This window comes from Staurois parvus, unplaced genomic scaffold (genome assembly GCF_062004578.1).
Source record: "Staurois parvus isolate SC_StPar_1 unplaced genomic scaffold, SC_StPar_1.0 ptg000031l, whole genome shotgun sequence".
NCBI classification, from domain to species: Eukaryota; Metazoa; Chordata; class Amphibia; order Anura; family Ranidae; genus Staurois; species Staurois parvus.
The window spans coordinates 15,973,389-15,988,517 of NW_028317827.1; the positions used below are offsets into that span (position 1 = coordinate 15,973,389).

Genomic DNA, 15,129 nt, shown 5'->3' on the forward strand with positions numbered 1-15,129 from the left:
GTAGCCATCCCCCCTTTTTCAAGGAACCAAAAGTAATTGGACAATTGAATCAAATCTGTTTCATGGCCAGGCGCGGGTTCATTATTTCTTCATCAGTTAAGCAGGTAAAAGTTCTTGAGTTGATTCTAAGTGTGCTATTTGCATTTGGAATCTATTGCTGTGAACCTACATCGTGCGTTCAAAGGAGCTGTCCATGCAAGTGAAACAAGCCATTGCAAGGTTTAAAGAATGAAAAAAATCCATCAGAGAGATAGCAGCAACATTAGGAGTGGCCAAATCAACAGTTTGGTACATTCTGAGGAAAGAAGAATGCACTGTTGAGCTCAGCAACATAAAAAGGCATGGACATCCAATGAAGACAACAGTGGTGGATGATCACAGGATCCTCTCCATGGTAAAGAAAAGCCCATTCACAACATCCACAAGTGAAGGATGCTCTCCAGGAGGTGGGCATATCATTCTCAAAGTCTACAATCAAGAGAAGACTTCACAAGAGCAAATGCAGAGGGTTCACCACAAGGTGCAAACCATTCATAAGCCTGAAGAATAGAAAAGCCAGATTAGACTTTTGCAAAAAAAAAATCTAAAAAAGCCAGACCAGTTCTGGAAAAGCATTCTTTGGATGGGTGAAACTAAGATTAATCTGTACCAGAATGATGGGAAGAAAAAAAGTGTGAAGAAGGCTATGAACAGCTCATGATCCAAAGCACACAACATCACCAGTAAAACATGGTGGAGACAGTCTGATGGCATGGGCATGCATGGCTTCCAGTGTCACTGGGTGATTGGTGTTGATGATGTAACAGAAGACAGAAGCAGCCGGATGAATTCTGCATTGTTTAGAGATATATTGTCAGCCCAGATTCAGCCAAATGCAGCAATGTTGATTGGACAGTGCTTCACAGTACAGATGGACAATGATCCAAAACACACTGCAAAAGCAACCCAGGAGCTTTTGAAGGAAAAGAAGTGGAATATTCTGCAATGGCTGAGTCAATCACCTGATCTCAACCCAATTGAGCATGCATTTCACTTGCTGAAGGCAAAACGTAAGGCAGAAAGACCCACAAACAAAGAACACCTGAAGACAGCTCCAGTTAGAGCCTGGCAAAGCATCAGAAAGGAGTAAACCTAGTCTTTGGTAATGTCCATGGGTTCCAGACTTCAGGCAGTCATTGCCATTAAAGGATTCTCAACAAAATATTAAAAAGGAACATTTTATTTATAATTATATTAATTTGACCAATTACATTAAAGCCACTGAAAATGGAGGGACTGTGTAGACAAATGGTTGCAGTTCCTAAAATGTGTACTTATATTTATGTTCAACCCCTTGAATTAAAGCTGAAAGTCTGAACTTCAAATTAATTTTGATTGTATCATTTTAAATTTATTCTGGTGGCATACAATGGACTCCTTCATTAATGCATCCAATATGTTTGACTGAGGTAGGTAGAAGTGTGTATACAGTACATCCCTGCAGACCCAAATGCTAACCAAACCAAAATAGACCTGAATTGCACATATGGAAGCACAAATGTGGGTACATTGTGTTGGAATCCTTAAAAATGATACGGTACAACTTTTGGAATTTGACAACTGTCACTATATGGTTGCCCCCTCAGCACAGTAATTATAATTAAAATATGTAATGTGAATATGCTCTTATCCTCAAAAAGTGCACACACAAAATAAACACAGAAAGTCATTATGGTTTGTGTAGTACGTTTTAATTCCTTTCACCATCCCATTCATCTCTTATTATTCTTGTGTAAACAATACATTGGAACATATGGAAATTAAAACACCTTAACAGTTGACAAGGTATAATAACATGATTATAAGGTATAATGAATGCAGTCAGCATGTTAAGGAAATGCACTGTACCTAGAGTCAACTAGGTTCTATTGGAGAAGGGCAATCACCACACTGCCCTTACATGCCTTTCAGCAGGTTTTATTGCAGACCAATGTCTATTGGTTCTTAGAATGCATATATCATGTGTACACAAATCAGGATACATCTGAGCTCTTTCAAGAAGGCATAGAGTAATGTGCAATGAGCAGCAACTTGTTATTTTCTTTAAACAGACTTTATTAAGATGACATTGAGAACAATTTTAAACAATTTAAGCCATTTTAAACTTTTAAAAGTAAGGCCCTGCCTAAGAACACACACTACAAGGGTACCCACCATTACCCTTACTGGCCATAAAACATTACCTTGGTGCACCTTTATGATTTAGTTACCCATTCTCTCAAGTAAGAGAGCTGTTAATGGCCAGTGATGTGTTCAAAGTAGACAAGGCTTGGCTTGTATGTAAGGCCACTAGTAAATTGAAACTAGATCAGAAATGTAAATAGAGGAGGAACGTCTGGCTAGTAAGGGCAATGTACACGCTGTGGTGGCTGCTCTTAGGCTGAACTTTAAACTTTACACGTTTTAAAAAACAGGTTAGAAGTTATTGCACTTCACCAAACATCACAGCTCTTTGCATTAATTAATGACAATAAATACATTGGGTTGATGCTTTTTTTCCTTTAGGGAATTTCAACAATGATCTTCATATGGCTTATGTTTGTTCCCCTCACTATTTTGTCTTATTAATATAATCAAGTATAATACACAATATTGTTAAAACCGAATATCTGCATTAATAAAGCTTTGTAAATTAAAATTTAAAGTGTTAATTCACCTTTACAGAAAATCTGTAATGGTGACCTAATGCTGGACTCCTCCTCCCTGCTACCCGCTGTACTTGCCTCCCGTGATCCTGAGCTGTCAGGACTCCCAAAAGCTGCTCCACCAGTCCAGGGATTTGAAATCCCCACTGCTTTCTCTCCCTTTTGTCCAGAACTGCCAGGATGGACAAGGCATTCTGGTCACATAGACTGCGCTGAGCAATCAGAATCCATCCAGTGCATCCTTGCAGCACTGGACAGAGAGGAGAGAAAGCAGCAGGGATTTCAAATCCCTGGACTGGTGGAGCAGCTTGCAGGAGCCCAGACAGCTCGGGATCACAGGAGGCGCATACAGCAGGGACCGGAGGGGGATTGATGTCAGGTATCTTTACAGATAAAGTAAAGGTGAACTAACCCTTAGGCAATGCTGGATTTATTTACCCATACAAATTACACAGAAACAGTAAAATATTACATGTTTTAAGAGTGCCTCCGCTCCATGCAAAATATTCCTTAAAATCCACCCATAATTAAAACAGTAAATAAAATACAGTTTAGTAAGGACTTCACTAAACTCCACAAAACTCCAACCAAATTTTTTTTATATTCAGTTCAGTGAGGAAGGGAAACAACTTCAGCCATGTCTTCTTTTTCAGGGTATTTGCCCATTAGGAAGCTTTTAGAAAGGACAGGACATGAGGAGAAATATCCTCAATGAGACAGAGACAGCATTTGAAACATGGCAGAGGTTTTACCCTTCCTCATTCGATTCATTGCTAGAAAAGAAAAAAAAACAAACTAAAGACTTTGGCTAAATGTTAACATTGTCCCCTGATGTTATCATAGCAATACAAGATGCTGTAGTTCAAGTAAGAAGAACACCCAAGGACAACTGGAACCGAACCTGAATAAGCATTAAGTCCCTCAAAGAGGTTCTCTACACAGATTGTTCCTATTTAAAATTTGTGTACCTGCTATGTCTTGAGGAACTGCAATATTCTATCAAATTGTCTTTGTACCATTATCAGGCATACTGATAGCTATTCCAAACTAATAATTCCAAACACAACCTCCACAACATACCAGGGATGACATCTTAGGCCAAGAAATGTTTAGGCCCCTACATTCCTTTGTGGTGCATAACTTCACATACATAATGTGCTGAATTATTGCAGTCCAATCATTTTGAAAGGGCTGCCAATGCACAGCAACAAGCTAAAACACCATTTATTTACACAGCACAGCACAACACAACACATGGCATGTGTTGTGCTACCCTGCAGCTCTGGTCTGTTGGTGTGTGTTGGGGTGCCATTCTAAAGGACTAGTACCTCACCACAAATGGCTGTGCAATTCCTTGTGTTATAGAAGCACATGGTTTACTAAAACGTACTGCTATACATAGGTCTAAAGAGATTTAATTTCAATAACAGCACTTTTGCCTCCTGTTAAGTTTCATAAATGATTCTTCAATTATATGGCAGTTCTGAGTGGTGTTACCAAAGGGCATCGATGGTTACCAAAGGGCAAATGATCAAACTGTATACTTATAAAGCAGCGTGTGTTCTGTTGTTTTCCAGCCTATTATTATGTTATTCAAGACCATTTAATAGTGCCTGCCTGACTGAATTATGACCAACCCATTCAGGATAACTTGCCTCAAGCAATTAATAAAATTAAACATTTGCACAGAGAACCTCTGAAAATTGATTAAAACTAGGGGAAACTATGCAGAGACCTATGAGAAATCTGAACTGTGAAAAATATGGGGCTGTCATTGCTTCTAAAAATATTTGCTGCCCAAATGCCATTGACCTGGAACATAATGATGAAGAAAAAAAAATAGTGCATTGTCTAAACTTCTAATTTGCATATTTGTTTCAGGTATACGCTTCAGAAAGCATTGTAGTCATTGGATATGCATGGCTGCCAGCCAACTAGCATTTTCAGAAGGAGGTCAGCAATGACAGTCTTCATAATCTCCCAATACAGATTTTATTTTATAACTGTAAGCATAGTTTCAACATTATTTATCATCAGTGTGGAGGTTTAAGAGCTGTACAGAAAGCTGAATATATGTCATGTAACTCTCCTCTACTGATGATCTTACAGTTCCCAAAACACAGCTTTATATCACTTTCAAGCATAATATGAAGTACCAATTACATTCTTAAAGTGGCCATCATTATTAATAGCCAATACTTTGCCAGTCTTTATATTCAGAAAGAGTTAAAGAAGCACTAGTAAGATTTGTGTGAAAAAGTCACACTTCCAATTATGTATCACATGAGAGACTACAATGAGGTTGACTTACTAAACCTGTAGACTGCAAAATCTGATGCAGCTCTGCATAGAAGCCAATCAGCTTCCAGTTTTTTTTTTGCAAAGCCTAATTGAACAACCTGAATTTAGAAGCTGATTGGCCACCATGCACAACTGCACCAGATTTTTGCACTATCCAGTTTTAGTAAATCAACCCCAATATGTCAATCCAGTGTGTATGGATTGGGGTTGATTTACTAAAGGCAGGTGCAGTTGTGCCAGAGCTTAGAAAATGCTGTAAAGCTTCACTTTGCAAAAAATACCCAATCACATGCAAGGAAAATTAAAAAAAAAAAACAGTATTTTTGCTTTCACATAATTGGATGATAGAAATCAGCAGAGCTTCCCCTCAGATCTAGAGCAACTACACTTGCAGTGTACAGCCTATTTGCCTTTACTAAATCAAACCCCATTGTGGCTTTCACACATTCTAGACAACAAATTTCAAAAAGTAACCTTTAAAACTGTTGCTTGTGCTGTCAGTAGTTGAGAGATTCATGCAGCCACTTAGTTTAGGTCTTTGTTTTAACAGCATATTTAACCCACCAAGCTGGTGAGAATCATACAGTTGTTGCTTCACACAGATTATAATTAAGAACAGATAATCACTTCTACTTTCAGCAAACCTGACCTATAGACAACACTTGTGTAAAACTACAGAAGGAGTTCAGTCTCAATGACTGAAAATCATCCAACAGCTTTCACACAGGAAATATACTCAATAAGCATTTTTGAAAGTATTGAAGCAAAGGTAGGAGTAGGACATGTCCATGGAAGGTTCCCACTTGGTGTACTCAAAAGCAGGCTGGGTCACCTAAGTGGGAAGACCTTCACATTCAATTTCAAGGAAATTATTAAGTGCTGATCAATCATTTACTTGCCTTTGCTTTTGAGAATACTGGAAAAAGCTGGCAGTCAATTCATACGCACATATAACACCAATATGCCATTCAACACTCTCTTTTGCCATCTCTCTCTGTACATTAAACCTCTTCTGTCATCTCTATATACATGTGCAATTTAGCAAACAATAAACATCAACAGACATCATCATAAACTGCCCTAGTCTGATATAGACGTATTTCCAATTAAATGTGCCTAAAGAACATTCTGCACATACACAGTCAATCTTCTGAAATATTCAGAACTGACTACATTGAATGATTGTTCATGCTAATATATGGGTACCGTTGGGATGGACCTTTTGAAATGCTCCCTATTGTTTTACTCATTAGGTGCACTATTCCTTGGCAGTGTAAGTCCTGACCCATATATTCACCCGTGTAGCCCTCCTTCTGTGATGGCTCCTGGAACGCTAGGGAATCTAATTATACATGTTTTTACAGAAAACTGCTTTCACCCAAGATTCATGCATTTTTCTAATTAAGAAGTATTTAGAAGGAATAAATGGAATTTTAAGGTACCCAGGGAGTACACATAACATTTTGTTTAAAACATCAATTTCTTTATTGATAATTGTCACATAAACAATGCAATAATTCAAATCCTCCTCATAAATGGATCATTTTAAACAGTATTGTATACCACTCCATTCTCATAGAGCTATATAGCCTCCACACCTGTCGATTCTGGTATCAGAATGGAAACCTATAGGGATCAAATTTTCCTCTACATGTTTTGCATTGGACCTGTGAAACATGTAGTGGAAAATTAAGTCCCCATAACAGTTTCCATTCTGATACCAGGGTTGACATGTGTTTAGGCTATATAGCCCCATTAAAATGAGATGGTATATAATACTGATTAAGGGGATCTATTTATGAGATGTTATTTTTAATAATATCTTTTTATGTGGCAATTGTCAAAAAAGAGATTGATGTTTTCAACAGAATATTGAATTGTAATCCCTGGGTACCTTAAAAGTATGTTTGCTTTTTCTAATTACTTCCCAATATATGATGAGATGTGGTATCACTTTGTTTCATGTATCTACCATTAAGCAATACATACCATTTTTCTAGCTGGACTGAATTGGAAAAAATGTGTGAATCATGGGTAAAAGCTGTGTAAAAACTAATATAAATATACCACCATGTACGTATTGAAAGAATGGGGAATTGTATGATCGAAAGGAATCTGTGTATAGTAAGTTTCAGGGCTGTATTGTCAAAAGCAGACATTAACTTTTACCTTATTTTTCTAGAGAGACCAACATTTTTTTACATTTCCTGAGTGTCCAGCAAGAAAGTCTTGTCTTTTTGTAATAGGGAAACCAGTATGACATTGTAACATGTGACTGATAAAGGCAGTTTTGGGCACATTCTTAAGCTGTGTCATCTTCAAGGCACCTACTATGCGCAACTACTTCTTACAGATGCAATGGGGTTGATTTACTAAAGTCAAATAGGATGTTCATCTAAAAACTTAAAAAAAACAGTATTTTTGCTTGCATATGATGGGAGGAAGTCCATCAAACTTCACCTCATTCCCTTGCAACGTGAACAGCCTATTAACCTTTACTAAATCAACCCCTATAACTCCTAATTCTCTAGCAGTGCTAAGATATAAGGCACCTCACGTGTCGCATGCTTAGCACAGTTTGGTAGATATGGGCAATATCAAGAGTAATCGGGTAGTCATGATCTATAGTCTAGTGGATAAATCTTTTACATAAAGACTCCAAAGTCATTCTTTCAAGAGAGGTAATTTTGAGAAAGGCAGTAGCCCTTCGCAAACCCTCAGAAATATGATGTTTGCAATGGCCTTCATTACATATCCTTAATAACCAAGTAATGTGAATATCCATGTAACAAAGGCCCACAATTTGGAGCATTGCTGTTCTTATAAACCAAGTTTAATATGCTTTGTTTCAAAAGATTTGGTCCCGCAAACAATTTATGACAAAAATGAAAACTCCAAATGTATGTCTTTAACATGGGTCTTTAGAGTCCCCAACCCGTAAGTGGGTCACACTCATCTGTAATTTTCAAAATCCAAAAAGATGATAGTGGTTGTTGATAGTGTTCCTAAACTCAGTCGTAGAGTTTTTAGGTTTTCATTTCAGGATTTCTTTTATATTGAACATGTTACTTAATCCGTTCCTTTGGCCCACTTTTTCACATTTAAAGCCCAATTCAGTATTGTTATTCTAAGAAGTGTCCTCCAAAGCATGCTCTGTTACCTGGTGCTAAGGGCCAGAATTGAGAAACCTTTATGCATACTATAAGAAATTTCTTAATCCACCCCAACCTACCATCCATCTATGGTAAAGCTGTCTACAGACAGTCATCACTTAGAATGATGTATGAGGAGACATTTGCCTGTCCTTGAATGCAATCCATGTCTCACTGGGACCCAACCAGGTATTCTTGGCTATTCCTGATGAGTGTTAATGGTGTGGTAAATGTTTTTGTCATTTTCTCAAAATAAATAATTATCTGCACCAACTGGGTAAAAGATGTTTTAGGTTGGAAAATTTCTGTGGGCAATAACGAGTATTTTATTTGCCAGAAACACTATGTGCTACTCCCTAGGAAGGCCTTGTGTATTATCTACCCTAACATTCTCTATGGTCGATTTTCCTGGCACTTGAGCTGCCCAAGGTTCCAGTTCCTGTGGGACTACATTTATCGCTTTAAATCAAAGTTACAGACTGTGCAACAGTTTTGCACTAATCAGGGCAAAACCTAAAGTGCAACGGTGCCTTTCTAACACCGTAAGGCAGGGCAGTGAAATCCTGATGTCTATACAAGCTATATCAGGGGAGGTACTAGTTACAAAATGAGTCAGGAAGAAGGCAGCGATGTCATTTGACAGTGTGGTGATAGGTGAATGTGTGGTAGATGGAATATGTTGCATCATGGAAAATTGTGGTGTCATACTGGATGGAAGATGAAGTGAGCACTTTTAGACAACCAACTTTATGTAGTCATATAGATGCAGTGGCAAGTTCTCATTTTATTTTACTTTGTAGATTATTAAAATAGTATAACGCTAGTATAGCGGAAAGCTACTAATTAATATTGTAATACCAGAATTTAAAATTTTTTTACTTTCCATATGCTTTGTCATGGCAGCACATTTTCCTCTTTCCGTAGTGAAAGGGATGGAACTTTGCAGTATCGTGAGATTGGCATATTCATGAAATGTTGCCTAACATTTCATATATACTCAGTCTCGCTCTTGGCTGCCACAATAAAGCAGTATAGAGGCATTAGCCTGTGGTACATTTTTAGCAATTCTCTTTCTATGGCTGTGTGTACCAACAAGTGCTATGTATTTGTAAAGAGTTTTATAAATAAAGCTTTTTCTATCGTTCAATGACTGTAAACCTACAGACTTAGCTGAACAATATAACTACATTCTACTTACCAAGTTGATGTTTTTGCCCTTCCTTACACTAGAATAAAACTGTCAGGTGGTTGGAACAGGGCTGCAATCGATGGGTAAACTATGACAGAAGCATCTAGTATCTGATGAACTACCCGACATGACATGCTAGAGGTTTTAGGTCATCAATGGTTTGAGAGCAATAGACTGCCCTGTCCTGCTTTAACCAAAAATATCAACTGTGCAATTCACAAACATATGAAAATAAATTTCACGGTCCTTTTTTTTTAAATCTAGGATTCAAGTTTGGCTAATATTTTTTATATAGTTTTCCAGAATATTAACTTTCAAAATAATACAGAAAATAGTGAGTCTTATTAATCAACATTACAGATAAAATATAGGAAAATTTACAGTGAAAGGAGAATTACATGTTCTAGAAAATTACCAGTACGTAACCAATAAATATAGATGTTATCTTTAAGTGCATTTCGCTTTGTCTTTGTACAGGGAGTCTGCAAATTGGCTTGCTATGTGACATATTTATTTTTGTTTTTTTGGGGGCTAGCAGCAGTGATTATGCATGTGATTTTGTTTTGTACATCTTTGTGAATTTTCTAGATTTTAAGGAAATCTTGTGGTGCTTTTGTTTGTCCCTTCTTTATTCTCTTATCTAGAATAACCAAAAAAATCAATGCGACTGCCCACAGCTAAAGTGCAAATAATCAACTGATGCTCAACTGTGCAAACCCAATCAACTTGACTTCATCAGGAATTTCTGTCCCGTCACATCCGGATGCCTAGAAAAAAAAAAAAAACACAAGCAAAAGTTCTTGTTTAGATCAAACTAATTTAGAGGGAATTTCCACTTTTCACAATCCTGCAAGCCTCTCTACTGCTTCTCAGGCACAATCAGATTCACCAGCTGGTACAATCTCAGATGGGGTGGGAAATTGCAGCCCTCCAGCTGTTGTGAAACTAACATGTCCCATCATACCTCTGCCTCTGGAAGTAACAGTCAGTCTTCCCATCATGGCACTGCCTCTGGGAGTCATGTTTGTAGCTGTCAGTCTTGCAAAGCCTCATGGGGCATGTAGTTGAACAACAACAGGAGGGCTGCAGTTGCCCACCCCTGATCTAAGATCAAAAAGCCTGTTTGTGAGATTAAATATTTTGGAGTGAATGTTATAGTGATATAAACAACATCAAGTGTTTTTTTACATGATTGAAAGTTGAATTGAAAGATTTCCCTCCGCTTTCTAAAACAATTTTTTAAAATTATACAGGTTCCGAATTCTCTTATCCGGCGCGGTCCAAAATGGTCTTACTGTATCACTTACTAATGGAAATTATTAGTATTTCTGGTTCTTAGCTATTGGACTGATAATTAAAGGACAAATAGAATTCCAGATGCTTTAAAATATCAAGACACCTCTGAACCATGCTCAGATCTGTGCAAGACTTACAAAGCTAACCACCCCATGTTTCTCTGCCAATATGTTTAAAACACTTCTGCTTAGCCAGTACTGCCTAACTACAAGCTGGAGCCTAGAAGTCTCTGCAAGTGACTATAGCATGTTCATGCGCAGTTTGCTCATGCTGGAACTTAAGGCACACCATTATGCAAACAGTCAAATAAACAGATGAAATATATACGTGGAAGCTGTTTTCTTTCTGCTGAAGAATTTGTAATTCTAGGCATCCAGTTCTGGGATTTACAAGGTCTGTCAAACAGCGCCACCCTATCTGGTAGAGCAGAAGACCTGATTTTTCTCTACTGTAAGTAAATATACAGTACATGCAGATCTTCTCCTTTCCCTTTTATGTGACTGGACAATGAAAAAGAAACAGCTTTATTACATATGTGGGGAAAATAATTAATTGATCCCCTGCAGATTTTGTAAGTTGCCCACGTACAAAAAACTGAAGGGTCTACAATTTTTATCACAGGTGTATTTTAAATGATAGAGACAGAATATCAACCAAAAATCCAGAAAAAAAACACAATATAAATATTATAAATTAATAAATAACAAAAAAAATAACTAATACAGTACATGCAGATCTTGTCCTTTCCCTTTTCTGTGATTAGACAATAAAAAAGAAACCGCTTTATTAGCTCACGTGCATCACTCTGCTCTCTTCTGCTATCAGCATTTTCTTGCTAGCACAGGAGCTCAACTGACTGGCTTTTCTTGCTGCTTCTTCCTCTACTAATTTAAGCTCTACTGTATAGGGAAAAAGATTCTATGGACAGGCGTCTTTTATACACATAACGCGTTGTCGTTAGGGGCACCTTCTTAAATTGACAGGACTAATCTGTGTACCACATGAACACATAGCCAGTCTGTGGGAGCCAGAATTTTTGTTGGTTGGTAGGGGATCAAATACTTATTTTACTCACTGAACTGAAACTCAATTTATAACATTTGTATCGTGTTTTTTTCCTAGATTTTTGGATGATATCCTGTCTATCATTTAAAATACACCTATGATAAAAATTAAAGACCCTTCATTTCTTTGTAAGTGGGCAAACTTACAAAATCTGCAGGGGATCAAATAATTATTTTCCCCACTATATATGATTAAATTACAGCCTCAGACTAGCACTTAAGCAGCCACAAAACTACAGTAAGAAAAATGTATAAGATCAGCTCCTCCTTTGTTTTCTCCCTTATCCCAATTGCAGATTGCTTTGAAATGGAGAGGAGCCGACTTTCCACACGGCTATGCTTGCAAGGTGATTGTGCTACAGGCCACACAAGGACCGACGCTGACAATGTGCAGCTGATCATACAATTCCATGGTTGTATTTGTCATTGGCAACTGACTTTTTTAGAAGGTTGCAGGGACAAGTAAAAATAAAAGATATGTACTAAAAGCTGCACTACAGGCAGATAGAAAAAACATTAAGTCTCCTTTCACACAGGAATCATACGTTCATTGACGTTTTTGCTAAAAAAAAAAAAAACAATAGTTTAGATAAGTTATTCATCAGTTTACATCAGTTTTTTGTCCACTTCCATTTATTAAATGGAACAAAAATGCAGACTTGTTCCATTTAAAAAAAACAGACGTGAGCGGAAACGGACGAAAAATCAATGTAAACAGATGTCATCCATTTACATCCATTTTGCCCACAGGAATGCACTGCTGTCCATTTTTCATCTGTAAACGGACAGAAGAAAAATGAACAGACAGAACACCCATGTGAAAGGGTATTCATGGAAACATAATTCACGTGTGTTTATTTTAAATGCAAAACAGTGCAAGTACCAGATTTTGACTTGATATCAGTGCCTTGCAGTCCCTATACAGTAGAGCTAAAATTAGTAGAGGAAGAAGCAGCAAGAGAAGCCAGTCAGTTGAGCTGATGTGCTTATGTGCTAGCAAGAAAAATGCTGATAGCAGAAGAGAGCAGAGTGATGCACGTGAGCTAATAAAGCGGTTTCTTTTTCATTGTCTAGTCACAGAAAAGGACAAGATCTGCATGTACTGTATTATTTAATTTTTTGTAAATTATTTATTAATTTAGATCATTTGTATCATGTGTTTTTTTCTGGACTTTTTGTTGATATTCTGTCTCTATCATTTAAAATACACCTAAGATAAAAAAAATTATAGACCCTTAATTTCTTTGTACGTGGGCAACTTACAAAATCTGCAAGGGATCAAATAATTATTTTCCTCATAGTATAACCTTACGTATCAAGTGCCTGAAAAAAATATACAGGTGAAACTCATAAAAATTGAATATCGTGCAAAAGTTCATTTATTTCAGTAATGCAACTTAAAAGGTGAAACTAATATATGAGATAGACTCATTACATGCAAAGCAAGATAGTTCAAGCCGTGATTTGTCATAATTGTGATGATTATGGCTTACAGCTCATGAAAACCCCCAAATCCACAATCTCAGAAAATGAGAATATTGTGAAAAGGTGCAATATTCTAGGCTCAAAGTGTCCCACTCTAATCAGCTAATTAAGCCATAACACCTGCAAAGAGTTCCTGAGCCTTTAAATGGTCTCTCAGTCTGGTTCAGTAGGAATCACAATCATGGGAAAGACTGCTGACCTGACAGTTGTGCAGAAAACCATCATTGACACCCTCCATAAGGAGGGAAAGCCTCAAAAGGGAATTGCAAAAGAAGTTGGATGTTCCCAAAGTGCTGTATCAAAGCACATTAATAGAAAGTTATGTGGAAGGGAAAAGTGTGGAAGAAAAAAGGTGCACAAGCAGCAGGGATGACCGCAGCCTGGAGAGGATTGCCAGGAAAAGGCCATTCAAAAGTGTTGGGGACTTTCACAAGGAGTGGACTGAGGCTGGAGTCAGTGCATCAAGAGCCACACTGGACATGGGCTTCAAATGTCGTATTCCTCTTGTCAAGCCGCTCCTGAACAACAAACAATGTCAGAAGCGTCTTAACTGGGCTAAAGAAAAACAGACCTGGTCTGTTGCTCAGTGGTCCAAAGTCCTCTTTTCTGATGAGAGCAACTTTTGCATCTCATTTGGAAACCAAGGACCCAGATTATGGAGGAAGAATGGAGAGGCACACACTGCAAGATGCTTGAAGTCCAGTGTGAAGTTTCCACAGTCTGTGTTGATTTGGGGAGCCATGTCATCTGCTGGTGTTGGTCCACTGTGCTTCATTAAGTCCAGGGTCAACGCAGCTGTCTACCAGGAGATTTTGGAGCACTTCATGCTTCCTTCTGCAGACGAGCTTTATGGGGATGCTGACTTCATTTTCCAGAAGGACTTGGCACCTGCCCACACTGCCAAAAGCACTAAAACCTGGTTCAATGACCGTGGGATTACTGTGCTTGATTGGCCAGCAAACTCGCCTGACCTGAACCCCATAGAGAATCTATGGGGCATTGCCAAGAGAAAGATGAGAGATATGAGACCGAACAATGCAGAAGAGCTGAAGGCCGCTATTGAAGCATCCTGGTCTTCCATAACACCTCAGCAGTGCCACAGGCTGATAGATTCCATGCCACACCGCATTGAGGTAGTAATTGCTGCAAAAGGGGCCCAAACCAAGTACTGAGTACATATGCATGCTTATACTTTTCAGAGGGCCCATATTGTTCTATGTACAATCCTTGTTTTATTGATTGCATGTAATATTCAAATTTTCTGGGATTGTGGATTTGGGGTTTTCCTGAGCTGTAAGCCATAATCATCACAATTATGACAAATCACGGCTTGAACTATCTTGCTTTGCATGTAATGAGTCTATCTCAAATATTAGTTTCACCTTTTAAGTTGCATTATTGATATAAATGAACTTTTGCACGATATTCTAATTTTTCGAGTTTCACCTGTATATCGGCTGCTACCCACAGACCAGATTACTCATTTTAATTTACAATAATTCACATTAAAAGACAATATAATTATATGATGAACAGCAAAAATAGTTCTACCTTCACATACATAATGCAATAGTGTAATGTTACAAATAGCAAATTTAAAAAGATTTCAGAAAAAGTGTGTGGGTTGACTAAAGGTTGATTTTTTTTATATTTGTTGAATAAAGAAAAGTGCAGTTACTACTTAGCAGAAAAAGCTAGTACTTGAACACCAAAAGATTTTTATCAGTTTAAATGTTCATCCTGATTACAAAATAACGTTTAAAGAGAACCAGTCATTAACAGAAATCTGTTGTAACCTGAATCTGCATTCAAATTATTATAATATGCCTTTTTACCTCTCAGAAGTTACTTTATTTTTATTTATTTGTAGTTTCTCCCTGTCAGAGCATGAACAGAGTACACACATATAATCAAAATCAAGCATGGAAGCACAACTGAACTTTCTTTTAACTTCTTTG

General features: G+C 37.6%; 2 protein-coding genes across 2 annotated transcripts in view; one reads left to right on the top strand and one right to left on the bottom strand.

Annotated features, from left to right (window-relative positions):
• Window positions 1–15,129, top strand: part of B3GALT1 (beta-1,3-galactosyltransferase 1) — a 440,470-nt gene that overhangs the window by 403,241 nt on the left and 22,100 nt on the right. The window lies entirely within an intron of this gene.
• The window catches only part of STK39 (serine/threonine kinase 39), a 466,349-nt gene continuing 459,020 nt past the window's right edge, over window positions 7,801–15,129 (bottom strand). Inside the window, exon 18 of the mRNA XM_089660286.1 lies at window positions 7,801–10,093. Coding sequence (XP_089516412.1) covers window positions 10,019–10,093 — 75 coding nt within the window. The 3' untranslated portion in view covers window positions 7,801–10,018. The remainder of the gene's footprint in view (window positions 10,094–15,129) is intronic.